This window comes from Acomys russatus, chromosome 2, assembly GCF_903995435.1.
Source record: "Acomys russatus chromosome 2, mAcoRus1.1, whole genome shotgun sequence".
NCBI classification, from domain to species: domain Eukaryota; kingdom Metazoa; phylum Chordata; class Mammalia; order Rodentia; family Muridae; genus Acomys; species Acomys russatus.
This window is the reverse complement of record NC_067138.1, coordinates 89,618,438-89,645,628: the sequence shown is the minus strand read 5'-3', so window position 1 is coordinate 89,645,628 and position 27,191 is coordinate 89,618,438. Positions and strand designations below refer to the sequence as shown.

At 43.8% G+C, this 27,191-nt stretch overlaps 2 protein-coding genes across 2 annotated transcripts; one reads left to right on the top strand and one right to left on the bottom strand.

The window, feature by feature from the left end:
* Nucleotides 1-253: 253 nt before the first annotated feature.
* On the bottom strand, nucleotides 254-25,889 carry Snapc3 (small nuclear RNA activating complex polypeptide 3). Its single transcript, XM_051163859.1, has 9 exons — nucleotides 25,551-25,889; nucleotides 24,786-24,863; nucleotides 18,411-18,495; nucleotides 11,867-11,971; nucleotides 9,593-9,742; nucleotides 5,651-5,733; nucleotides 3,393-3,557; nucleotides 1,964-2,071; nucleotides 254-624 (listed from the first exon to the last, which is right to left on the bottom strand). The coding sequence occupies exons 1-9, from the start codon at nucleotides 25,850-25,852 to the stop codon at nucleotides 477-479; spliced, it is 1,224 nt and encodes a 407-aa protein (XP_051019816.1). The 5' UTR covers nucleotides 25,853-25,889; the 3' UTR covers nucleotides 254-476.
* On the top strand, nucleotides 16,437-16,673 carry LOC127204638 (reactive oxygen species modulator 1-like). Its single transcript, XM_051163844.1, has one exon. It carries the CDS (start codon nucleotides 16,437-16,439, stop codon nucleotides 16,671-16,673), a length of 237 nt encoding a protein of 78 aa, XP_051019801.1.
* Nucleotides 25,890-27,191: the final 1,302 nt, after the last annotated feature.

Genomic DNA, 27,191 nt, shown 5'->3' with positions numbered 1-27,191 from the left:
CCTTGGAAGCCTCACAGAAGGTGTAGCTCTCACGGCCTTCAAAGAGTCCTTTAAGCCGGGCGGTGGTGGCGCAGGCCTTTAATCCCAGCACTCGGGAGGCAGAGGCAGGCGATCTCTTGAGTTTGAGGCCAGCTTGGTCTACAAAGTGAGTCCAGGACACCAAGGCTACACACAGAAACCCTGTCTCGAAAAACCAAAAAAAAAAAAAAAAAACCTTTAAAAAGACTACCACAATAACTGCATTCTACTATCGTTAGCAAAACCCATTGTGTACAGAGTGTACAGGACTCGGAGAAAAGAATCAGAAGTTGTGTTTCCATCAAGGTTTATATATTCAAAATACAAAAAAGCATTTCTACACCTCATAAATAACATAAGGAAAAATCCACAATAAAAACAAAATCCCTTGTAATAAATATTAAATAATATTAACAATTACACTTGAGTAGGAAAAAATATATATATTTTTGGTGATACTAATTAAAGGTTCCTGGGTCAACATAAGGATAAGCAAGGAATTCCCCTAATTTGTTGCCTTCGGAATCATAGTGGAGCATTCTGAAGCAAACATCACAAAAGAAACACGGGTCCTCTGGTGCAAAGCTGTCATTGTTCGTCACCCATCTGTAGTTAAAAGATAAAAGAGTTACAGCCAGTTTTTTATGCTTCAACATTCTGGGTCGTGTGTATGTGGTGTGCGCGCATGCGCACAAGTGTGCATGGCAGGTGTGTTGAGCAACCCTTTCACAGGGATTTGCCCAAGACCATCAAACTCATTTACATAACAATTCATAATAGCAAGAACTACACTTATGAAGGAGCAACTTAAACAATTTTATTGTTGGGGGTTACCACAATCATTGAGAACTGCTGTTCCGTAACAATAATGTATAAAGAACGGTGTCACTACTGCCTTAATGCAGTAGGGACATTGAATATGGAGTGCAGCAGAACTGTTACCTAAGATTTCCTCCTAAACTCAGGTAATGTGATCTATTAGGAAGCACCACACACATCTGTCCTTTTACTCAATCACCTGTTCTGTAATAGGCTGCCCTGGAAAAGTAATCATCTACATGCTGCAGACCCCAACAGACTTCCTTTAGTTAGGTAATCCTGGCTGGCCTTAAAATCTCCATCTCCTTGCCTCAGCTTCCAGCGTGCTGGGATTATAAGCATGTGTCCCAGATACCTACTTTGAGGTTTAGGCGTGGTGGCGCATGCGTTTCATACCAGCACTTGGGAGGCAGAGGCAGGTGGATGGCCAGCCTGGTCTACAAAGCAAGCCCAGGACTGCTAAGATAACAGAGAAGCTCTGTCTCAAAAAACCAAACAAAACAAAGAGACAGACGTACATATATTTAATAGAATAGAATTCTCTATGCAGTGACCATGTCCAAATGTACCAAATGATTGGCGGTAACAGATTACCTTATTGAAGATACTAAATAATACTTATAATCCCTGTAGTCAAATAAGGCAGAAATATCAGGAAATTGAAGGTGAAGTCCATCTACACCACTGGTTTGGGGACAGCTGCCTGAGTTCTAGTCCTTACAGTGTAATGCTGACACAGCCCTGACGACGGGATAGAGAGCCATTCAGTGTTGTCATTGCGCTATTTGCCGACCTTCCTGCTGCCTTCTCTTGGAACAGTTACAGGTCCATGTCAAAATTAAAGCCTGAGTTTGGCTTTATGTGAGGAGACACCTGTATTTAAAAACTGAAGCTGGGCGTGGTGGCACACCTTTAATGCCAGCACTGGGAAGGCAGAGGCAGGCGATCTCGAGTTTGAGGCCAGCCTGGTCTACACAAAGAAAGCCTGTCTCGTTTAGCCAGCCACATTGATTGGAACACTGAACACTGACTCTAGCAGATAAAGCTCTGAAGCCCAAAGCTGGAAGCATATACCTCAAGTCCTAAGTCACTGTGAAAACTTTTTAAAGGAAAAATTGCTACTCACCTAGCTGTGTACATCTTACAGACAAAACATTTCCTGGTCCATAGCCAATGCTTTTTGGTAAGAAGGGGGTAAAGCGTTCTATCCAAGCAGTCATCGTGGTGCACAAGCCTTTCATGAGGAAAATAAATGGAGATTTTGAAATGCAAGTGAATATATGTAATATAACACACACACACACACACAATACCAGTTCTCCAACATTAGGAACTTGGTTGACCTTTCATCTTGATTTACAAAAGTAAACTGGTTCCTTAGATCTGGCTTAGGCCGGTTGTATGTTATAAAGTAGCCCACACTGGGGATGTAATTTAAAGAGTTCTTGCCTAACTTATTAAAGAGCAAGGAATTGATTTCTCCATTTCCTTTAAGCTAACATGCTGTGACATTCTAAGTTTTGTTTATTACATACACCGTGTTTTTCCTGCGTGCACACCAGAAGAGAGCACCAGCTCTCATTATAGATGGTTGTGAGCCATGTGGTTGCTGAGAATTGAACTCAGGACTTCTGGAAGAACCCTTTGTGCTCTCAACCTCTGAGCCATCTCTCCAGCCTGGTGGCATACACTTCTATCTCAGCACTTGAGGAAGAGACAAGAAGACAGGTGCTGTTTTGTTTTTTGAGGCAGGGCTGCTCTGTAGCCCTGGATGTCCTGGACTAGGTTTGTGCTCCATGCTGGTCTTGAATTCACAGAGATCCACCTGCCTCTGCCTCAGGAGTGTTGGGATTAAAGGTGTGCACCATCACGCCCCGCCCTCGGCAAGCATTCTTAACCCACCAAACCATCTGATACCCTTTGATTCTAAATATTCAATTTTTTTAAAATTAAGTTGTCTAACTTCACGCTATAGGATTACTATGACTGAATAGAATGAGATACTTTAAGATCATAGAATTTTAACAAATACTTTCATGTAGAACACACACACGAAAAGAGTCTCTTTATATGTCCTATAAATTGATATGTAGACAAGGCTGGCCTAGAACTCAAGAGAAATGGGCCTGCCTGTTTCCCAAGTGCTGGGAGCATAGGTCTGCACTACTGGAGTGTGTCCACTTGCCTCTGCATGGAAAGCAGACAGAAGAGTAGTTAATGAGATGTCTTAGTGGGAAAAGTTGCTTGCTGCAAGGATGGAATGCCTGGAAGTTGTCCTCTCACCTCCATACTCATGGTTAGGGTTAGTAGTATGTATCCTCCCTTCCCCCACTTAAATAAAAAGAAAAACTTTTTAAAGACTTTTGTTTGTTTGCTTTTTTCCCACCTGAGACAGGGTTTTTCTGTGTGACAGCCTTGGCTGTCCTGAAACTTGCTCTGTAGACCAAGCTGGCTTGAACTCTGATGTCCACAAACCTCTCCCTCCTTAGTGCTGGAATTAATGCCACATACAAAACAAGACATTTTAAAGGTAAATATTGAGTGATGCCCCATACCTTATGTCTGTAATGACAACAACATGTTCACAGTCTCCCTGGTGACAGTATAAGTAAGGAAAGCCAAGTTTAATATTCAAATCATTAAATGTGAAATCTTCCATTCTAGCAGTCTTAAATTTTCCATATCCTCGGTCATGGGACTCCGACCATTCTATAATAGTTCTGTTTTGGGGAACAGCAAGGAAAAAGAAATATAAAATTAAACCAGGAAAAAAAAAAAAGTTTACATACACCTGCAATTACACAGTCTGGCCTACTGGTTGAATGGATGGTTGTCCTCTGGAAGATGACAGTGGTTAATGTTTTTGAGTAGGAATAGGAATTTGAGTAGGAGTAGGAATTTGGAACAGTAGGTAACAACACTGGTCACAAACGTAGTGACCTGAGTTCACACTGGAAAGAGAAGACTAATTCCCACCAGTTTTTCTCTTCTCACATGCTGTGGCTCACACACATATACCCAAAATCCCACAGAGTAAAAAATGGCCCTCAAAAAGGGGAAGGCAAACTTTTCATCCAAGTAATAGTCTTTTTCATTTGTGTGTCTGTGTGTGTGTGTTTGTGTGTGTAAACACAGGCTCTCACTATATAGCACTGGCTGTCTGGAACTCACTCTGTAGAACGGATTGGCTTTGAATTCAAATTCACTTGACTCTGCTTCCTAGTTGCTGGGATTGACGGAACCACCATGCCTGGCTCCTAAAGTCTTGTCGATAGGCCAAGATCTATCTGCCTCTTCTTTTTTTTTTTTTTTTTTGGTTTTTCGAGACAGGGTTTCTCTGTGTAGCCTTGCCGTCCTGGACTCACTTTGCTGGAGAGATGGCTCAGAGGTTAAGAGCACTGCTTGCTCTTCCAAAGGTCCTGAGTTCGATACCCAGCAACCACATGGTGGCTCACAACCATCTATGATGAGATCTGGTGCCCTCATGCAGAAATACATGCAGGCAAAACACTGTATACTTAACAAATAAAAAAATCTTAAAAAAAAAAAAAAAAAGTCTATCTGCCTCTTATCCTCTCATCAAGGACCAGTTTTTTGAGAGGGAGGGGGAGGCTGTGTGATGTGCACCACTTTATAATGAACGCAAAATGTATAACAATGTCAAATTTCATTCTCATTTATTTTTTGAGACAGGGTTTCTCTGTGTAGCCTTGACTGTCCTGGACTTGCTTTATAGATCAGGCTGGCCTTGAACTCACAGCGATCCGCCTGCCTCTGCCTCCCAAGTGCTGGGATTAAAGGTGTGCGCCACCATGCCGGCCTTCATTTTATTTTTGACAATAGGTGAACAGATGGTTTTTGTTTGTTTGTTTGTTTTTTGTTTTTTTTAAAAAAATGTCAATATGTACTGAAATTAGAATGTAATTCTTAATTTCATATTCTAAATAATGGTGCTGGGTGGTGGTGGCAGTGGTGCACACCTTTCATCCCAGCATTTGGGAGGCAGAGACAGTAGATCCCTGTTAGAGGACAAGCTTATCTGGTGAGTGAAGTTCCAGGACAGCCAGTGTTCCACAGAGAAACCCTGTCTTGAAAAGCCAGGAGGAGGGGATCTAAATCTGCTAAGTACTAACTCAGCAGAAGCTACAGCTCTTTGGGACACTCAATTTTTATTATTAAGAACTGAGAATAAGTGTGAGAACTACAATTAAAAAAGGATGAAAAAGCCGGGCGTGGTGGCGCACGCCTTTAATCCCAGCACTCGGGAGGCAGAGGCAGGCGGATCGCTGTGAGTTCGAGGCCAGCCTGGTCTACAAAGTGAGTCCAGGACAGCCAAGGCTACATAGAGAAACCCTGTCTCGAAAAACCAAAAAAAAAAAAAAAAAAAATGGCTTCCTCCACATACACAATAAAAACAAATCTTTAAAACAAAAGAAAAATACTGAAAGATGGTCATCACATTAATAACCAGTGCCTTGGTGGACCTAATCTTTTTAGATTCACATTGAATATAAACTTTATAAATGATCCATGGTGGGGGTGGGGCTTAAACATGCCGTAGTGAGATTTGCAGAAGAGTTAGAAAGAAACTGTGCATGGCAGCACATGTCTTTAATCTGAGCTAGGGCGACACAGAAACTGTCCCTTGGGGGAGAGGATAGGAACAAACATTTGTATAGTTGGGTGTAGTGGTGCATGTTTTTAATTTCTGCCCTTGGGAGGCAGAGGCAGGACAGGCTCACTGAGGAATACAGTGAGGTCCTTCCTCAAAAACCAACAGAAAACACCACAAACAAATTTTGAGGATTAGTACCTGCTCAAGTCTCTGCATTCCAGGTATCTTCTGTCATTGTAAAATGTTCCTTCAAAATAAAAGAAAGCTGATTTGTATAGGTCCTACGAGAAAGCAGATGGTATTGAGTGAAAGCCCATTTGTAACAACTCAGATACCCAAAACGTATACACCATAAAATCACATGAATCCCAGGCAACTCCTCCTGGGACCCTCTGCTGCTACAAGCTGATCCTCCTCAAAACCTTGCTTACTTTAAATTTTATCCTATTGCTATTTTAATTATTAGCCTTGATTCAAACGTGTGTTCTGAGACTCAAAGGAACCCAAACCGATCTAGTCCGCTTCATTGTTCATTTTCTTCCTGCAGCCTGCAATGACAGCTCTTTTTGTATCAGACCTAGAAATTAGCTTTGCCGCTTCCCTAGTAATGACAAAGCTCTCTGGTTATGTTTTTTGGCATTTCTTGTGTTTTCAGCATTTTTATAAAAACTTTGCTATTTTCAGTCTTTAATCCCAGCACTTGGGAGGCAGAGGCAGAGGCAGGTGGATTGCTGTGAGTTCTAGGCTAGCCTGGTCTACAAAGGGAGTCCAGGACAGCCAATACTACACAGAGAAACTGTCTCGAAAAACCAAAAACCAAACAAACAAAAACCTTTGCTATTTTCAGTAAATCTTATAGTGTATTTGTTTGTTTATATTTTAAGACAGGGTTTCTCGGTGTAGACCTTGCTATCCTGAACTCTGTAAATCAGGCTGGCATCTAGCTTAGAAACCCACCTGATTTTCCTCCCGAGTGCTGGGATTGAAGGCGTACACCACCAGGCTTGCTGTTCTCCAGGAACCTTGCCCTGTGTAACATGGTAGCAGGCACACGTGGTCTCAGCCCTGAAGCTCTGAGTCACACTACCAGACTGCAGGAGATGGCCACAGTCCTCACTACACACGTCACCGAGCCCTGAGGGCCTACTATAGAGTTAGGAGCCAGTGGAGGAGTCAGCTGCTAGGACACAAACCTGTCCTTTAGTATGTATGGTCCTTCAGCACTCCGAACTGTAAGTTAAGGTCTTAAAAAAGGTTCAAGGGCCATCTAGGGAGACTGCTGCCACGCCTGAGGGAATGAACTGCCCCCTGGGCCCTCAGGTAGATGGGGCGAGCCCATTCTTGGTAGACATGCAGTTTTGTTCATCATATAACACGTGTGTAAAACTCCAGAAGTTCTTGAACAACTTAATGCCTTCTCACATAATTGCTTCTTTACAAAGAAAACTCTACAAGACCAAAAATGGTTTCCACCCAATGTCACCTGCTAATAACTTCCTGCTGTGCGAACAAGTAGCAGATGGGCACTTTTAGTGGTTCCCACATGCAGTCCCAGCACTCGCCCTTGAGGAGTCAAAGCAGAACCACAGGTTGCAAGCCAGCCTGGGCTGTGCCAGAAGATACTGGATGTATTTGATACTTGATTGGAAACTACTAGCACTGTTTACATGTTTGTTTTAAAAATAACAGTTCCAGCTGGTCCTGGTGGCAATACGCCTTTAATCCCAGTACTCAGGAGGCAGAGGCAGGCGGATTGCTGAGTTCAAGGCCAGCCTGGTCTACAGAGTGAGTTCAAGACAGGCAAGGCTACACAAAGAAACCTTGTCTTGAAAAACAAACAAACAAAAAAGTTCCATTCTAAAACAATTTTAATGAAAACCCAAACACGGGCAACCCTTTTCTGCTTAAAAGCACACTGACAGTGACTGGGCAGCCCAGCCCCCACAGCACACTGACAGTGACTGAGCAGCCCAGCCCCCACAGCACACTGACTGACAGTGACTGGCAGCCCAGCCCCCACAGCACACTGACTGACAGTGACTGGGCAGCCCAGCCCCCACAGCACACTGACTGACAGTGACTGGCAGCCCAGCCCCCACAGCACACTGACTGACAGTGACTGGGCAGCCCAGCCCCCACAGCACACTGACTGACAGTGACTGGCAGCCCAGCCCCCACAGCACACTGACTGACAGTGACTGAGCAGCCCAGCCCCCACAGCACACTGACTGACAGTGACTGAGCAGCCCAGCCCCCACAGCACACTGACAGTGACTGAGCAGCCCAGCCCCCACAGGAGCTGTCCATGATGGCAAGTGGATACAGGCTGTGGAACCAACAAAATCATCACAACTCAAGGGCTTATTTTCACTTTTCGGTATAATGGTCTTAATACAGGAAATAATTTTGTGAAAAAGCTGAGAACTATTGCACATTGGTAATGAATACATGAAGTTCATTATACCATCCTCTATATTGATTATATATTTGAAATTTTTCCAAAAGAAACCTTACAGATGGGAAAAAACCCAGTAACTACTGTAAAATACAAATGTTTAAGGCTCATAAATCATAAGGATGTTAGGCTCAAGCTGGATGGGGGTGCACACCTGTAATTCCAGCACTCACTGGTCATAAGCAGGCAGATCTCTGTGAATTCAAGGCCAGCCTGGTCTACATAGTGAGTTCAGGATAACCATGGCTATGTAGAGAGATCCTGTCTCAAAAAACCAACCAAAATCAAAGCCCAGTAACAATAACAAGATTTTAGGTTCACTTAATACCTCATTTAGAGGCATTTACCCTTCTAAATGCTTTTAACATCATAAAAATAAATTTCTTAAACACTGTTGAAAATCAAGCAGAGATACATACCTGAAGAGATAACATCCCACACAGCCCTGTGCTAAAAGCCTGCTGGTGAATTTTAATCAAACTATTCAGTGTGATTCACAAAATAAAGCCATCCACAGCAGCACTCAGAGCTGCTACACAGGGCTACACAGAGAAACCCTGTCTTGAAAACCAAAAATAATAAGGTGACATTTCTTTCCAAGGCCAGCACATACTGGGCACATTGGCATGTATGTGCGCAGTGATCAGACTCTTATTTCAGTAGGCAGAAAGATGTGTGAATATCATTAAGACAATAGGGAGCTAGAGAGATGGCTGAGTAGCTCCGCGTACTTGCTGTACTTGCTGCCATTGCAGAGGAACTCAGCGACGCACACAAGCATCTGTGACTCTAATTCCCAGGGATCTGATGCCCTCTTCTGGCCTCCTCGGGCACTGCATAATGTGGTACACAAACGTAGGGAAAACACTATACAAACAAATTTTTAAAAATTTAAATAAGACCTTCTCCATAGTGGGCATGTAAATCCAGAGTCCTCTACCAAGGCTGCACTAAGTAACAGAAGCAGAGCAGTCTTCTCTGTCTTGAGAGTCACCAGGGTCAGGTTGGTCTGTTTGCTCACGTAAAGCCTTACTTCTGAAAATGTTTTAGCAGCCTGCCTGATATTTAGCTCTTTTCCAAGAGGTACTGAGGCACTTTTGTCTCATAAAGTGTTCCATTGCCAGGAAACACCAAAAAAGATCAGCCCTGCACCATCCCCCTGTCTTGTACTGGCCTGTACTGATTAGTCCTACAAGGGGACAAATGACCAAGGCTCTTGGCCAACTCCAAACTTTTCCTGGATGTAGTTAGGGTGGACTGAAAAATCTTACAGCATTTTAAACAGGAAAAAATGAAGAACAAAGTCAACGCAACAATAAGGCTGGGGCTATAACTCAGTTGGGGAGTGTTTGGCTTAATTCCTAGAACCCAAAAACAAGTAATAAGGAAGCTACAGCGAAGTCAGGCAAAGGAAAAGGAAAAGAAAGCAACTGGTCAGTCAGCTAGCTAGCCGGTCAGGGTTAGCTCGGGAGGAGAGTATCATAGGATAGCTGTCAATGGTGAAAAGCAAGGAAGTGAGCAAAGAATACCGCCTCTGAAGAGCTCTAGGGATCGCAGAAGGAGACCTGGGCAAGGAGAACACACATTCAACATTCATGACCCTGCTGGAGCAATTACTATTTCCTGTGCTATTATTTTCTTCTTAGTTTCTTTTTTTAAAAAGGGAAAGGGAAAGGTCATCTTACTTTGCTGATGTGCTCAGGGGCTTGGTCTGGAGTGTTGCTGAATTCTCCACCAATCTGGAGGTCACTGACACAGCAAATTGAATCTCTCAGTTCCGTGAGCTTTTGACTGCCCAGTACCAACATCGTCTGGTACGGTTTGTGTTCTTTGTGCTAAAGTCAAACAGTAAAAAAAGTGTTCAGTTTAAAAACCAGTTAGCCTACGGTCGGGGGTGGCATACGCCTTTAATCCCAGCCCTCAGGAGGCACAGGCAGGTGGATCTCTTTTAAATTCAAGGCCAGCCTGGTCTACAGTGAAGCTCCAGGACAGCCAGGGCCACACAGAGAAACCCCATCTTGAAAACAAATAAACGAAAACCAGTTAACCACATTTGCTACTTTCTCTCTTTTTAAAGGTTTATTCATTTAATGTATAGGAGTGCTCAATCTGCATGTACACCTGCATCCCAGAAGAGGCATCAGATCCCAGTATAGATGGTTGCTGGGAATTGAGCTCAGGACCTCTGGAAGAGCAGACAGCGCTCTTAACCACTCAGTCATCTCTCCAGCCTCCTCCTTTTGTTTGAGACAGGGTTTCTCTGTTTTAGCCCTGGCTGTCCTGGAACTCACTCTGTAGATCAGGCTGGTCTTGACTCACAGATTTCTATCTGCCTCTGCCTCCCGAGTGCTGGGATTAAAGGCGTTTGCCACCATGCCTGACCAAAAGATTAAAAAAAAAAAAAAAAAAAAAAAAAAACAGGCTATTTAAAATATCAAGGAATGAAATTAGTAATTACAACCATGATGCTTCATAAAAACCCACTCAAGTGCAAATTATGTATAGTAATATACGTAAACCACAGAATTTATAGGGCACCTTTGTGAAGAAGCAAAAACATACAAAATCTGACACTTGCTTAACATACGCAAAGCCTGGCTTTCAATTCTCAGCACTGTAGAAGAAAGGGGGGGGGGGGGGTAAGGATATATACATGTCGAGCTAGAAAGCGTTCTTTTATTGGAGATTTCTAAGAACTGACTGGGTGTGGCGGTTTGAATGAGAATGTCCCCTATAGTGTCTGGCATTTGAAAACATGGTCCCAGCTGCTGGCCCTGTTAAGGAAGGTAGTAGGGGTAGTTTTGTTGCAGGACGTGTGTCACTGATGATGTTTTTATTTATATATTTTGGTTCTTCGAGATAAGGTTTCTTTCTCTGTGTAGCCTTGGCTGTCCTGGTACTCACTTTGTAGACCAGGCTGGCTTCAAACTCACAGAGATCCACTTGCCTCTGCTTCCCACAGAGTGCTAGAATTATAGGTATGTGCCACTACACCTAGCCCATGATGTGTTTTTAAGTTTATTCTTACTTTTAATACTGTGAGTGCCTGTGTTTCCACGTGTGAGTGTGTGCACGTGAATGCAGGTGTCTGAGGAGGAGCGTGCCGGAGAAGCAGGTGGTTGTGAGCCACCTGATGTGTGTGCTGGGAACTAAACTCTGGTCCTCTCCAAGACTGGTACTTGCTGTTAACTGCTGAGCTGTCTCTCCCGGCCCTGAGCCTGGGGTCTGACAGCTTAGAGACCTGCAGGTGCTTCCTGTTTGTGGTTTGCACTGTGAGCCCTCAGCTACCTGCCGCCTCTGCCTCACTATCAGAGTCTCTCATTCTCTGGAACCGTAAGCCCCAAACAAGCCCGTCCTTCTCTGAATTGCCTCGGTCGGTCCTGGTAGTTTCTTCAGCAACAGAAGAGAAACTAGCACTGGGTAGGTATCCTTAACTTGTTCATCTTAGGCATTTGTATCAAGGAGGAACTTCCCTAGATTCTCAACTGATGAACAAAATCCATTCCACTCCTCTAAAAATATACTATTTATTAAAAACCAACCAAATAAACCAAAAACCCCTCAGTACTTCACAGAATTAGAATCACTTTGGAGGTGTAGACACATGTTCAGTTGCTTCTATTGCAAAATCATTACACGTTCCAGTGTTACAAGTGAAATCACTGCTTAAAAGATGTAAGCTTAACTTTTTACATTTGTTAGAACATTTCTTATTAAAACTAAGAACTCACAGATACATCCTGTTGGTTCTAAAAACTAAGATACAGTCAGGCTGTATGTGTTAACATTTATTTTCAAACCTGAGTTTGGACTTCAAATAATTAAACGCTCTGTCAAAAGCTCCTTTTGGGAACTGGTGGTGTCTCGTGATAGAGTGCCTGCCTAGTATACTTGGGGCCCTAGGTTTCACCCCAATCCTCAAAGTTACTCATCCATGAGAACCAGGTTTCACTACTGACCTTATTAAATATAACAGGGTATAAGATGTTCACAGACAGGATAAGCTCCCCTTCTTTAACCATGTCTGCTGCATTTTCAGGTTTTTTTCCTAGTGCATGAGATTCCTGAAAAGACAACAAAACCTTGAAATCAGCCACTGTAACTCAGTCGAGAGGCAGAGGAGCAGAGCTGTCAGTGAGGGCTGCTCAACCCTGGTCCAAGTGAGCAATGGTCAGGTGGGCGGCCTCTCTGCCTCTCCCTGCCCTCTCTCCTCACATATAAGTAAAAGTCTGCTGAATAAAAGCAAATAAAAGTAGATGCTAAGCCAGCTGTCATAAATATGGTCAGTGGGGGAAAAAAAAAAATCAGTGAACTAATAGAAACCAGTTACCTAACTAAGGACATACCTTCCTCAAGTGACTGAACAGCAGATTCTCATCAGAAAGCAAGACAAGAAACAAGTCAGATGACACACTCCAAACCACGGTTACCTAGACTCCTGTAACTAGCAAAACCATCCACTGGGAATGAAGGAAATATGAAGACACAGGTATGCAGAAGCTGACAAGTACCAGCAGCAGCAGCCCCTCTTCAGATGGAATGAAAAGGCAAGAACGTGAGGCCTCACAAATAAGATAACCACTAAGAAGATCCGTTCAATGTCTGCCGGAAAGGAAGGAGGCGGGGCTCAAATCAGCATCTAAAGGAAATAGTGGAAGAACAAAGGAACAAAGCCACCCAAAGAGCTGAGTACTAGACTGAAGCCCTTTCTTACCAGGAACCAGTGCAGCTGCAGATGGAGGGCATTCCCCTATCCAAAGAGCTATGCTGTCTACTGAAGAGCATTTCAGATATAAAGACACAAATAGGCCGAAAGCAAGAGGATAGAAGATATTCCATGCAAATTGTAAAAAACAAAAAATTTTGTAGGATGTGGTTTTACTGTCAGACAAAGCAGGCTTTAAATTAAGATTATGAGACAAAGAAGGGTATTTATATGTTGACAAAAGGTGCCATACAGCTGGGCGTGGTGGCGCATGCCTTTAATCCCAGCACTCGGGAGGCTGAGGCAGGTGGGTTGCTGTGAGTTTGAGGCCAGCCTGGTCTACAGAGCGAGTCCAGGATAGCCAAGGATAACACAGAGAGACCCTGTCTCGAAAAACCAAAAAAAAAAAAATTTAAAAAACCCAAAAAGGTGCCAAAGAGCAGTGAGTCATACAATTAAAAACATACAGAGAACAAAAGGATCCTAAATTATATGCAACAAAAGCTGATGGAGTTAAAAAAAAAAATACCCAAATAAATTCTGGACTTGGATATTTTACTTACAATAATGAACTCAGGACTGACTAGGCAGTGGGAGGACTGAACACTATCACATATGGAAGCAGCCTCTCCACCCAGAGGTTGCCTTCTCAGGCCTACAGGACAGACCAGCAACTAGACTTAGGAACTAAAATCACACATGCATGGTGGCACATGTGTGTTATCCCGACAATGTGGGGACAATGAAGACTGGGGAAGACAGACTTTAAAGTTTGAAGCCAGCCTGGGTTATGCAGGAAGACCCTTCTCAGAAATGAAATAAGGGGCTGGAGAGGCGGCTCAGAGGCTAAGAGTGTGTACTGCTCCTGCGGAGGACCTGAGTTTGGGGTTGCAGCACCCATGAATGGGAGCTTACAACTGCCTACAAATCTAGCTCCAGGGAATCCAATGTCCTCTTCTGGCCTCCATGGGTACTGAACTCACGTTGAGAGAGCCACACTCAGCGCACACACAATCAAAATTAAAACAATGCAACACAACCAAAAAACCCATTTGTGAAACAAACAACGAGTCATAGAAAAAATAACAAGGGAAGTTAAAAAACACTGTGAGACTGAAAATGCAAACATACTAAATACACTTAAGAGGTGGAGGAAGAGCTATGGTTTGGAAAAAAAAAAAAGACAGTTTATACCTGAAACATCTACACATGAAACAGCTGTGTTAAGAACTAAAAAAAAAAGGGGGGGGGAGGCTGGAGAGATGGCTCAGAGGTTAAGAGCACAGCTTGCTCTTCCACAGGTCCTGAGTTCGATTCCCAGCAACCACACAGCGGCTCACAACCATTTGTAATGATTCCCTCTTCTGGTGTGCATGAAAACAGAGTATTCATATACATTAAATAAATAAATAAGTAAATAAATAAATAGTTTTAAAAGAAAAGAAATGAAAGAAAGCAGAAGGCTATCAGGATGGCTCAGTGGGCAAAAGCACTATCCCCGAAGGCAGACAACCTTGCTGCTGAGTGCAAACACCAGCTAAGCAGAAAGGGAGATTCTGAAAGGTGCTAAAAAGAAAGCCAACTCTGGGCTAAAGTCTTTGGCTGAAAGTATTTTAGTTGTTTCATCATATGTGACCAAATCAAGATGGTAATTGGAATGAGATATCCTCATCCCTGAGCACTGGGGGTCTAACCCATGGCCTTGGTCACGGTAGCAAACAAAGTCTAGACCAAATCTGTCTCTGTTCCTTTCCTAACTGCTCACAACAGGGATCATGTGGCACTCAATGCTGAGAGACCAATTAGTGTCTCCTGCTTCCCAAAAAGAAACATGGGGGGGCGGGGGGGATGGATGGATGGAATGTTTATACCACTGATTTAGCCACATAAAACTCATCTTGTTGCCTTTTCTGAAGCTGCTATTTCTAAAGTGTCTTATCATCTTTGTATCAGCCAGTGCTCAAGGTAATCTTGAACAGCTTCCAAGTAACACTTACAATGTTGTATTTTAACACTTACAATGTTATATTATTTTGAGTGCCAGTGGCATGGTACAGGCCTTGAATCCCAGCACAGAGGAGACAGAGGTGGGCAGATCTCCAGTTCAAGACCAATCTGCTCTACATAGCAAGTTCCAGGCTAGCCAGAGATGCGCAGTGAGACCCTGAAGTCTTAGTAAAACAGAAACCAGCACATGCGTACACAATGTCTACGTAATCTGGAAACCATGCTTTTGGGGAGAGGGATGCCTCAATCCACCTTGTTGCTATGAACATTAAGAATGAAGGGTAACCCTCACTTTATAGCACATATTAAAATGAACTCAAACTGGGGCTGGAAAAATGGCTTAGCAGTTCAGACATTTGCTGCTTTTGTAGAGGACCAGGGTTTGATTCCCAGTATCCACACAGGGTTCACTTCCATCTTTAACTCCAGTTTCAGGGGACCTAGCACCCGCTCTGGCTTCTATGGGCACCAGGCACTCAGGTGCTCTACAAACCTCCATGCAGGCAAATACAGAAACATAAAATTTTTAAAAATTAAATAATAAAATAAAAATAATCCAAATGAATCAAAGACCTAACCAACAGACTAAAACTCTAACTCTACAGAGAAAACAGAGGAAAATCTTCATAGCACTGCTTAGTAATATTTCCTAAATATTACAAAAGTGAGTAAACAAAAAAATTGATATTCTTGACATTATCAAATTTTAAAACTTGGCAACATCAAAAGAGTAAAAAAGACAATCTGCAGAATGAGAGAAAATCTTTTCACATTATAAGTACGGTAAAGCTCTAGTGCTCAAGGTACCTGACAAAAAGACAGTGTACTCTAACTGGTAAAAAATAGATGTTTTTCAAAGAAAATATACAAATGACCAATAGTTAAATTAAAAGATGCTTAGCATCACTAACCACTAGGAAAATACAAAACGAGATCAATGTCTATTAGGGTTACTCTAAATGAACATAATACATGCACTGAAAAAGATCCGCAGAACCTGAAGTTTCACAAATTAATATTGGGGATAGAAAATGCCGCTTCTAATGGAAGGCAATAGAGTTAATGCACAATTATCACATGCCCATAAAGTTTTAAACAGTCGTCATAATGTCTGAAATTCTACCCCAGATATATCACAAAAAGAACTGAAAATAGAGGCCAAAACTGACTTATACTCCAATATTCCCAGTAACAATAATTCATAATAACCAAAAGGTGGAAACAACTTAAGTAAAATGTTGTGTATCCTTGTAACAGCAGAGTTCCCTGGGCACAGGAAGGAAGTCTGAACACAAACCAAAACATGGATGAGCCCTTCAACTTTATGTTAAACAAGCCATATAAAAAGAAAAATTCCACTCATATGAGGTATAGAGAATAGCAGTTTCATACAGACAGAAAACAGACCAGACGCTTATATTCCTTACTGGATACAAAATTTTTTGGGGGGATAACACACACACACACCAAAAAAAAAAAAAAGTTCTGGAAATGACCATCAGTAAACATCACTGTGAATGTACTTAATGGGCAGTGGGTTTTGTTTTGTTCTGTTTGAGACAGGGTCTTATTGGGTAGCCCTGGCTGGGCTAGAACTTAAAGGTAGTCAGGCTTGACCTCGAACTCAGGTATCTGCCCACCACTGCCTCCTGAATGCTGGGTTTAAAGGTGAGCACTACCACATTTGTCTTTAAAAAAAATTTTTTTTGTGTGTGTTGAGACGTAGAGCTGAGCGACTGGCTGTGGGTCCCTATGCCGGTGGTGTGGGTCCTTATGCCAGTGGCTGTGGGTCCCTATGCCGGTGGCCGTGGGTCCTTATGCCGGTGGCCGTGGGTCCCTATGCGCAGTTGCAGCCCAGCTGTTTTGACCTCATGAAGATGGGCTTAGTCATGGGTTGTGCTGTGGGCAGGGTGGCTGGGGCCCTGTTCAGCACCTTCTGTCTCAGGATGGGAATGCGGGGTTGGGAGCTGATGGGCAGCACTGGGAAATCCATGATGCTGAGTGGCGGCACCTTCGGTGCATTCACGGCCATTGGAATGGGCACAAGATGCTAATCAGTACGCTGGTTGCCTCTACGTCTATACTTCCCCATCCAACTCGCCCCTTGTACAATAAGAAAGTTTTTCTTCTTAAAAAATTTTTTTTGTATTACATTTTCTTTCTTTCTTTCTTTCTCTCTCTCTCTCTCTCTCTCTCTCTCTCTCTCTCTCTCTCTCTCTCTCTCTCTCTCTCTCTCTCTCTCTCTTTTTCCTTGGGGTTTCAAGCCAGGGTTTCTCTGTGCAGCCTTGGTTGTCCTGGACTTTGTAGACCAGGCTGGTCTCACAGCGATCGGCCTGCCTCTGCCTCCCAAGTGTTGGGATTAAGGGCGTGCACCACTACGCCTGGCTTGTATTACATTTCCTTTTATTGGTATGTGTATGGGTGTTTTGCCTGCATGCCTGTCTTTGTATCATGTACATGCAGTGCCCACAGAGGCCAGAAGAGGGCAACTGTTGTTCCCTCCCGGCACCCAACTGGCATTATTACCTACTGTTCCGCATCACATGGGTGCTAGCAATCAAACCTGGATCCTCTGGTAGGGCAGTCAGTGCTTTTAACTGCTGAGCCATCTCTCTATCCCAAATTTTTATTACATCTTACTTGTGCATGCATATGCCAGAACATGCCACAGTGAGAGAGTGGAGAAGTCAGAGGGCAACTTTTGGGACTCAATCCTTTTTTTCTACCATGTGGGTTCTGGGGAGCTAATATATTGTTGGGCTCTGTAGCAGGCATTTTTGTCCATAATGCCATCTTGCTGGGCCCAGTGTTACTTTACTGAACCCTTGAAATAGGGAAAAATGATTTCATTTTTACTAATTTTTAGCATTTTTTCATTCATTGGTATGTATATCAGCCTGGGTTTCATTAGGGTATTTTCAACCAAGTTAATGTTGATTGAATGTACTTTGAATGTATTCTGTTGCCGTATTCTACCCTCCCAGGGCCTTGCTCTGTAGAAGAGGCTAGAATGGAACTTTCAGGGACCCTTGCCGTTCATCTTCGGAATGCTGAGATTACAGGCATTCAGAGCCAAGCCAGGCAAAGGGTATTTTGTTATGGACTTCTACCACAGGGTTGAAAAGGTCAAAGACAACAGCTGCCCAGAGTGTTGGCATGCCTGCTTCTGAGGAAGATCATGTCTACTGGCTCCTAAGTCCTCATAACGTTCCCTTTCACTTTGTCTTAGAGATTATGCATGAAGCAATTAAGAATATGGTTTAAGGGGCTGGGTGTGGTGGCGCATGCCGTTAATCCTAGCACTCGAGAGGCAGAAGCAGGTGGGTCGCTGTGAATTCGAGGCCAGCCTGGTCTACAAAGTGAGTCCAGGACAGTCAGGGCTACACAGAGAAGCCCTGTCTCGGAAAAAAACAAAAAAAACAAGGGGAGGAGGGGGAAAGGGGGTGTGGTAGAGCATGGCGTTAATCCCCGCATTTAGGAGATAGAGGCAAGTGAATCTCTGAGAATTTAAGGTTAGCCTGGTCTACCTGAAGTTCAGGAAATCTTTCCCACTCCCAAAAGAATACGGTTAAAGTAAAATCAGAAGCGAAACAAAAAAGTTCCAGGAACAGGCTGGCAAACAGGCATAAATTTGGTCTAATCCTGATAGTACAACTAAACCCAAACCAAAAGCCAGCCAGAGAGCTAAAGGAGTCCAATGGGTGGTCCCTTCAGTCCTTGGGTAGTCTCTCCAACTAGCTCGGCCCCAACACACTGTTTCATAGCAGAGAGCAGTGGAAGGGGAGACTTACCATCTCATAAGCAAACGTTTCTTGTCTACAGGCCCGGTCTATTGTGATGTTTTCTTCCCGGTAGTCCAAGAGTCCCTTCCTAACACTGACACAGACAGATGAAAATAAGATGTCAGCATGCTTTCACGCCAGAAGAGGGCATCAGATCACATCATAGATAGTTGTGAGCCACCTTGTGGTTGCTGGAAACTGAATTCATGACCTCTGGAAGAGCAGTCAGTGCTCTTAACCTCTGAGGCATCTCGCCAGCCCCCTAATTTTTATTTTATGTGTGTGAGTGCCTGCATGTATGTCTGTGCACCACATGTGTATCTGGTGCCCACAGAAAGCATAAGAGGACATTAGATCCCTTGGAACCTGAGTTACAGACTTGTGAGTTCCCATGTAGGTTCTAGGAACTGAACCCAGGTCCTGTGTAAGAGCAGCAAGTGCTTTTAGCCACTTAGTCATCTCTTGGCTTTAACATATTAATATTTAACATTTATTGTTGTTTGAGCAGGGCTAGGAATCAAGCCCAAGATTTTGTATATGCTGGGTAAGCAATCTACCAAGTTAAACTAACCAGCCCCAATCTTTTAACTTATTTGAGACTCAAATTATAAAAATAGCACTAGGACTATACTCCTTATAGCTCCCCCACAAGCTTCCTCCTCCTAGTGTCTTCTGGGATCACAAAATCATGAGGAGGAATTAACACCAGCACAATGGTTATTAGCTGCAGATGTTTCCCAGATCACACACAACCTTTGATTTAGGGCTTTCTTTTATTTACTTATTTATTTATTTATTTATTTATTTATTTGTCATATATACACAGTGTTTTGTCTGTATGTATACCAGAAGAGGGCACCAGATCTCATTATAGATGGTTGAGCCAGCACGTGGTTGCTGGGAATTGAACTCAGGATCTTCAGAAAAGCAGTTAGTGCTCTTAACTGCTGAGCTATCTCTCCAACCCAAGAGCTTTCTTTTACCCTGTTCCAGATTCCTACCTAGGATCCTACAAGGCACTGACTATTTTCCTTTTGTCTCTAAGCCTGTTAGTTTCTCAGTCTCATCCTTCACGGTCCTGACACTGTAGAAGAGCGCGCACGAGCCCTTACAGACTGCCCCTTAACTTGGGTGACTTCAGTGTCCTTGTGACTGGAGTAAGCAGTATCTTGTTGAGATAGTTTACAAAACTGATGGCATCCTTCTTGGAGTAGCCCACCCCAGAACCTAGTGGTAATGTCATGTTTGCATCAGTTCAGTTCTGTCTGCTAAGTGTCCTCCACTGGAACAATACTTTATTTTCTCTGAAATGGATAAAGGTTTGGAGGAAGGTACTTCGAGATAATGCAAATACTACTTCTTCACGGAGGAATTTTAGCACTTATTTGATACCCTCCTAACACCATTCACTGTGGTATATGGTTACTGGTATCCCCCTGCCCCCACTGGAATTTTATTATGGAATAATCTGTCCCTACTCCTTAGCTCATTTCTACTTACAGACTCCTCTCACACTCATTCTATGCCAAGGATTAACATCTACTATCATTTGTGCTCACACTGCTCTAGTTTTAGTCATACAGAGCTCCAACCGTGCAACAGGCTCTCATCTCCTACTATCTGTGGCAGGGAAGGAAGGTGGCACAGTGTTACGACTACTAGTTACAGCTTCTAAGCCTTTCAGCGAGACAGACAGAATCATATGTGTCTGTTAAGCCATGCATGTACAAACAATTGTGTTTTCAGTGCCCTTGTTATGTATTTGAGATCATTAGTTTACATGGTTACTTTTTGTTTGTTTTTCGAGACAGGGTTTCTCTGTGTGTTAGACATAACTCTCTGGGACTCACTTTGTAGACCAGGCTGGCTTCGAACTCACAGAGATCCACTTGCCTCCACCTCCCAAGTGCTGGGATTAAAGGCGTGTGCCACCACCACGCCTGGCTACATGAGCATGTGGTTGACATTGGGTGTCATTCTTTATCAAGCTCCATCTTTCATTTTATTATAACTGACTAATCAACTAAATTGATTCATTGTGATAGGGTTTTACTATACATAGCTCTGCTAGGCCAAACTTGTAGACCATGTTGGTCTTGAACTTGGAGATCTACCTGCCCCTACCTCCTCAATGCTAGAATTAAAGACATATAATACCACACCACATTTTGCCTTGTTATTATTTTATTTTATGTATATGAGTGTTTTGCCTCCATGTCTGTATACCACATGAGTACATGGTGCTCACAGAAGCCAAAAGAGAGCATTAGCTCTCCGAGAATGAAGTGACAGATGGCTGTGAAGCACCATGTGGGTGATGGGAATCGAACCCAGGTCCTCTGGAAGAGCAGCTAGTGTTCTTAACCACTGAGCCACCTTTCTATTGTACTGCCCTCAAGTCCCCATGGCTCTGCTTCACCCGCACTAGGACATGTACCACTGCTGCTTTTAACGCGTGTGCTAGGGGTCCAACTCAGTCTCCGTGCAGGGACTTTCCCACTTGAGCCAGCTCTGAAGCCTTCTATTTGGATACTTCTAGTCCCCAAACGAAATGCACCTGTTCCCAGCGAGAAGGGCGGCTGAGGACTGGCACCTATTATCTGCGCAGGTCCAGTTACCACGAGAATCAGTTTCCGAGCTGCTACCCTACAGTCCGGGATAAATACTAACAGTGAGATGTCTTCTTCCTTCAGCCTTACATCATCACCTGTGCGGACTCAGAATGGTTCTCCGCATCCTCCTCAGTGCTGTTGTCCATTTGTAAAGCACATGGGCTCACTTGCTGGGCTTGGTATCCTATTTTGGGATTATGTACTCAAAGAAAATACATTTCCTTTGTTGACAATCAAGTAAGAGACAGAGTGTGTGTGTGTGTGTGTGTGTGTGTGTGTGTGTGTGTGTGTAAGCCAAAGGACAATTTCTGGTGTTATTCCTCAGGACCAATCTACTTTTTAAATTTTATTTTATTTTCTGGGACAGAGTTTCTCTGTGTAGCTCTGGCTGTCCTGGAACTCACTATGTAGAACAAACTGGTCTCGAACTCACAGAGATCCCCCTGCCTCTGCCTCCCAAGTGCTGGGATTAAAGGCGTGTCACTACTTCCACTCTGCTTAGTTTATTTATTTATTTATTTTTGGATGTGGTCTCACTAGACCAGGGTGGCCTAATACTCATGGTCTCTGTCTTACCCTCAAGTGCAGGGTTATAGATGTGAGCCACCATAATCAGCTTGCAAAACATTTGTAATAGCTTAAGTACATACATATAGGAGAGTAGTTGACACACTATGGGAAATCCACACAGTGGAATAAATGATGAAGCTATGATGAAGGACGAATCAATGACTTCCAAGACATACTAATGAACCAAGAAAGCAAAGCCACACAGCAGACGGTAACCTTGGAAGAAAGGTAAACTGGGTACAAACAAACCTTCACATTTGGGGGGGGGGGGTCAGTGGGCACTCATTAACTGTGTAAGTACAGGACAGCAGAAAGACCTTGTATTGTATGCAGCACATGAGGGAAGGCTTTACTTCCTGGTCTGACTCGCTACATCAGCAGAATCCTAAGGTGACACAGCTTCCCCCATGTCAATACTCAGTTCCCGCAGTGCACTGCAGTCCATAGCACCCGGTGGCCAGTGGCTTTCCTCAACATGTGCTTCCCTGAGCAGCTTTTCCTGGCGTACTGCAGAGGGTACAGCCTTCTGTTAAAGGAGTTAAGTACTGGGAGCTGGAGCTCAGCAGTTGTGAGAACTGGCTGCTCTTCCAGGAGACCAATGTTCAATTCCCAGCAATCCATGTGGCCGCTCACAACTGTCTGTACGTCCAGTTCCAGGGGATCTGGCACCCTCACACACACACAAAACACCACAGGAAATAAATATAGCCAGGTGCCGGTGGTGGCACACACCTTTAATCCCAGCACTAAGCACTCCAGAAGCGGAGGCAGGCGGATCTTTGAGGCCAGCCTGATCTGCAGAGCAAGTTCCAGGACAACCAGAGCTACAGAGAAACTCATGAAAACTGAAAGAAAAAAAAGCAGCCTTTAACAAAAGACCTTAAATACTAAAGATAGGTTCTTTAGTTATGATAAGGAGGATAGGACCTAGCAAGAATCAATTTCTAGGGGGCTGGAGAGATGGCTCAGAGGTTAATGGCACTGACTGCTCCTCCAAAGGTCCTGAGTTCAATTCACAGCACCCACATGGTGGCTCACAACCATCTATAATGTGATATAATGTCCTCTTCTGGTCTGCAGGTGTACATGCAGCCAGAGCACTATATACATAATAATAAGTAAATAAATAAATATTTTAAAAAAAAAAGAATCAATTTCTAACATCTTTTTTTCCCTCTTCAATGCCCAAGTATGACAAAAAGTTTCCTCAATAGGAAAGGAAAACAGGGTGACAAAACTTGTAATTAAGGGATTGTAGATTTCTTTTTTTAAAGAGACAGCTTAGAACTCACATATGTAAACCAGGTTGGCCTTGACCTATGGCAATTGTCATTCCTGTCTCCCAAAGGCTGGGATTATAAATGTGAGCTACCATCCTGGCTAGATTTTTGTTTTTATTTTTATGTTATTGACAGAGGAAAGGAGTTTTAGGGAAAGACAAGCATAGGTCTAGATTTAGGCTTTTGCAAAAAATCCAACATTTTACAAGATCATCAGGATTAATTTGTGAAGTTTTAAATACAGTAGCTTTACACACACACACACACTCTCTCTCTCACATACACACACACAAACAATAGAAAGAAGCAGCAATGACCCACTATAGCGAGGCTGTGTAAAACTAGCAGGCCACAAAGCAGAAGTCATGAATTTCTAACATTATCGTAGAATAACGGTGCTCAAAACGAGTTAAGCAGGCTAAAGCAGATCTGTAATCAGTGTTATGCAATCTGCCAAATGAAAGTAGGCACTTGGAAACTTTTACAAGTTGACCGCATTTTTATGCCTGAATTTTGCAATAATAAAAATTTAGGCTTCAGCTGGGCATGGTGACACACACATTTAATCCCAGCTCTCAGGAGGCAGAGGCCAGAAGAGGCAGGCAGATCACTGTGAGTTTGAGGCCAGCCTGGTCTACAAAGTAAGTGCAGGACAGCCAGGGTTACACAGAGGAATCTTACCTCAAAAAAACAAAATAGCCGGGCATGGTGGCGCTTGCCTTTAATCCCTGGCAGAGGCCAGAAGAGGCAGGCGGATCACTGTGAGTTCGAGGCCAGCCTGGTCTACAAAGTGAGTCCAGGATGGTCAAGGCTACACAGAGAAACCCTGTCTCAAAAAACCAAAAACCAAAAAACAAAAACCCAAAATAAATAAATTAATTAATGGGCTTCAACTATGTTAGCATTTTGTTAGTATTTAGTTTTTCTTCATTTTTATTAATTTATTGTTATTATGTTTAAGAAGATTATTATTATTATTATCATCATTATTATTTTATTATATTTGAGACAGGGTCTCACACTTAGTTCAAGCTGGCCTGGAACTTAAGTCTGACCTTGAATTCATGGTGATTCGGTTGCCTCAGCCTCCCTGACTGCCACTATGAGCCACCACCCAGGATTAGGAATTCATTTTTATAGTATTTTACAAGTAGAATGACTCCCTCAAAGATTAAAAATTAAGAAACAAAGCAATAGGTGCATGTTTCTTTTTTTTTCTTTTTTAGATATCATGTAGTCCTGGCTGACGTGGAACTTAGTATGCAGAAGACCAGGGTGGCTTCAAGCTCGGAGACATCCCTGCCTCCCTGGGATTAAAGGTGTTATGTTGCCATTCCTAGGCACAAATGGCTCCTTACCAGGAGTATTTTGATAAACACTATCTGAGTATTCAGCTTGCACCCCAAATCTAAGCAGATCAAATTTGAATATGTATCGGATATTAGGGATCTTGTGTTCTTAATTTTTTTTTATTTTTTAAATGTAAGAATATCACCCCAGTTATGCAGAAGGGTGCTTTTGCAGCTAAATACTGATGGGTAAATTATCATGGTATCTGCAATGTACTGAAAGGAATAGCTAGAAGAAAACCACACAATTGTACCCTATACTCAGAGAACTAAAGCAAGAAAGTCTAAATGTTCCAAATGTTTAAAAACAACAACAAATCAATCATCACTGAACTCCCTGTTTATCAGAGGCTAACCCCTAAGCACCAAGCTTCCCGACTCAGCCTCCTGAGTGCTGGAACTGCCACCATGAGCCAGGACACTGAACTGATGGGAGTTGTGGAGAACAATACTATACTTTCCAAAGTAAAATAAAAAGAGTTCAGATAAATGGGAGAAGAGCTAACAGCGTAGCGTAGTTTAGTGGGAGGCCAGCACCAGAACCAACAAATAGCATAAAACCAAAACTCATACCATAAAGTCACTAGGTCAGTGTTCTCTGGGATGACTTCCGGGTCTTCACCTTGTTCCAGGCATCTCAGTTTATCAAGGCTTAGAAAGAGGGAGGGGTCGGGAGAGGGGGAAAGGAAAAGCAACATTTTATGATTTGCCATGTATTTCTCAACAGCGGGTCAGACCTTGTCCTAAATACATCACTGAATAATTAAGAAGTCTTGGGAAATCCAGCAGGCAGCTCAAAGGCGGCTAGAATGTAAGACAATGGGTTTTGTGCCAATATGTTCTACTGAAAAGGATTTGTGTTCATTTGAGGACGGCCAATACTGTCAAAAGGACCGTTACAAGTTAGTTTTATATTTCTACCTCTGCATAAGGTACTTTTGAGGAAAATTAAGTAATGACAGATACACAAAGACCACTAGAGGCCACGGTTAATCGCGGCTTTAACACGGCTCTGATTAAATCTCCTCCATCCTTACGCACTTCCATTGTCCAAATGTCAATGACAGATACACGTACCGCTGTTACTTCAACAAGCGCCTTAAAAGATCAGAGAACGGAAAAGTCTTCTATGCAGTTGTACTGTCCGGTTACAGGATCTAACCAAAGAAAAGTGCTTTGGGACTCTAGGGCTCTTCTAGTCTTCCGGAAGCGGTTTGGGGGAGGGGAGGGGTGTGAAGGTTAAGTCACTGGCCCTAGCCCCGGAAGGGTCCCGGGGGAGCGCAAGGGCGAGATTGCACCCTGCCAGACCCACGCTGAGCCCCGAAGTCGCCCACTCACCCGCACACGACCCTCAGCTCTGCTGCGGCCTCCAGACTGCAGCCCAGATCCCCCGCAACCGCAGCATCCTCCAAGGCGTTGTTGGACGCTCCTTCGTGCGCCGGCGGAGGGGCTGCCTGCGGTTCGCTCAGCGACAAATCCCTGGCCCCCAGCCGGCCGCGCCACAGGTCCCCAAAGGCGCCCACATGGAACACGCGCGTATGCAGCTCGGGAAGCTCGTACTCTGGAAAGCTGCTGTGGCTCACACTAGGGGCTGGATGCTGCGGGACACCCTCACCGCCGCCCTGCAGGCCCTCCGCCATGTCAGCCACGATCCCTTCCGGCAAAAGCTGTAGAGCGGGCGTCGCCGGGCGTGACGGGATTTGTAGTTGCGTGCGGCTCCGGGGCGGCGGGCGGTGGCGCGAGCTTTGCTTTTAAAAAAAACTACATTTCCCGGCAGGCTGGCCACCGCCTGGGCGCGGCTCGGTCGCTGGGGGCAGGGCTGGGTGCATTGTTCTCTCGGTTTGTCCCAGGGAGGTGCAGCTTCTTAAGTGCAGAGCTGGCCGGGTCTGGGACCCATAATTACCTAAAGACTCAATCACTGGGGCCTCTCTCATACCTTTCTCTGCCCTGGTTCATTGGGGCGGGACTTTGGTCCACTGCTTGTTGCGAGCTTTGCTGCTGCTCCTCCTGTCCTAGAGCTAGAGAGTCTGGAGAGCAAGGACCATAGGCACTGGGATCCATTGGCTCAGAATCTTCTGAAAGGCCTCCTGTGCATTTGTTTGTATGCCTTGCTGTATAGGTGCACAAAAGAACGTATGAGACGTTGGTTATGCCTCACACACGGTTCTTCTTAGCCATAATGTATAATTTAAGAACTAACCCCTAAGCGGGCGTGGTGGCACACACCTTTGCGCCCAGCACTCACAAATCAGAGGCAGACTGATCACTGTGAGTTCGAGGCCAGCCTGGTCTACAAAGTGAGTCTAGGACAGCCAGGGCTACATAGAGAATCCTTGTCTCGAAAAACAAAAAAGAGAAGAAAAAGAAGAAAAGAAAAAGAAAAAGAAAAAGAAATGTCAAGACATGTTCAACTAAACAAAACATCAAGGGTTAGAAAAATGGCTCAGCAGTTAAGGATATTTGTTGCTCTACCAGAGGACCCTGATTCAGTTCCCAGCACCCGTGTGCAATGTGGAACCCTACTTTTAAGGTCTACGTCTGTGGTTTCTGGATAGCCTCTGAGCTCAGTATAAAAATGATAGACTCTTTTTTTTTTCAGTTGGGTCTGCGCTCTTTCCCTGATCTGGGGGACCCTAGATCCCCTAAGGGTTACATAGCCCCCGGGAAGATTACAGGCCAGACTCTTTCCTGATAAGAAATCTGTTCAGCAAGCACCTGGAAACACCCACCCAACGCTAATAAGATGTCTTGGTGTCTTGGTTTCAACCAATGACCTTTTAACTGTACCTGAAGAATCTCTCTCACCCAAGGGATAATTAACTGCTGCTTTTCCTTAGGACTATTTTGTTCCTTGTAGATTAAATATCCTGGCACCCCTAGCCCCAGTGAATCAGCCACATTCACCCTCAAACCCCTCCCCACCGCCCAGATTTTATAAAATCCCTGATCTACGAATAAAGGTTGGCTTGCTCTCTTATT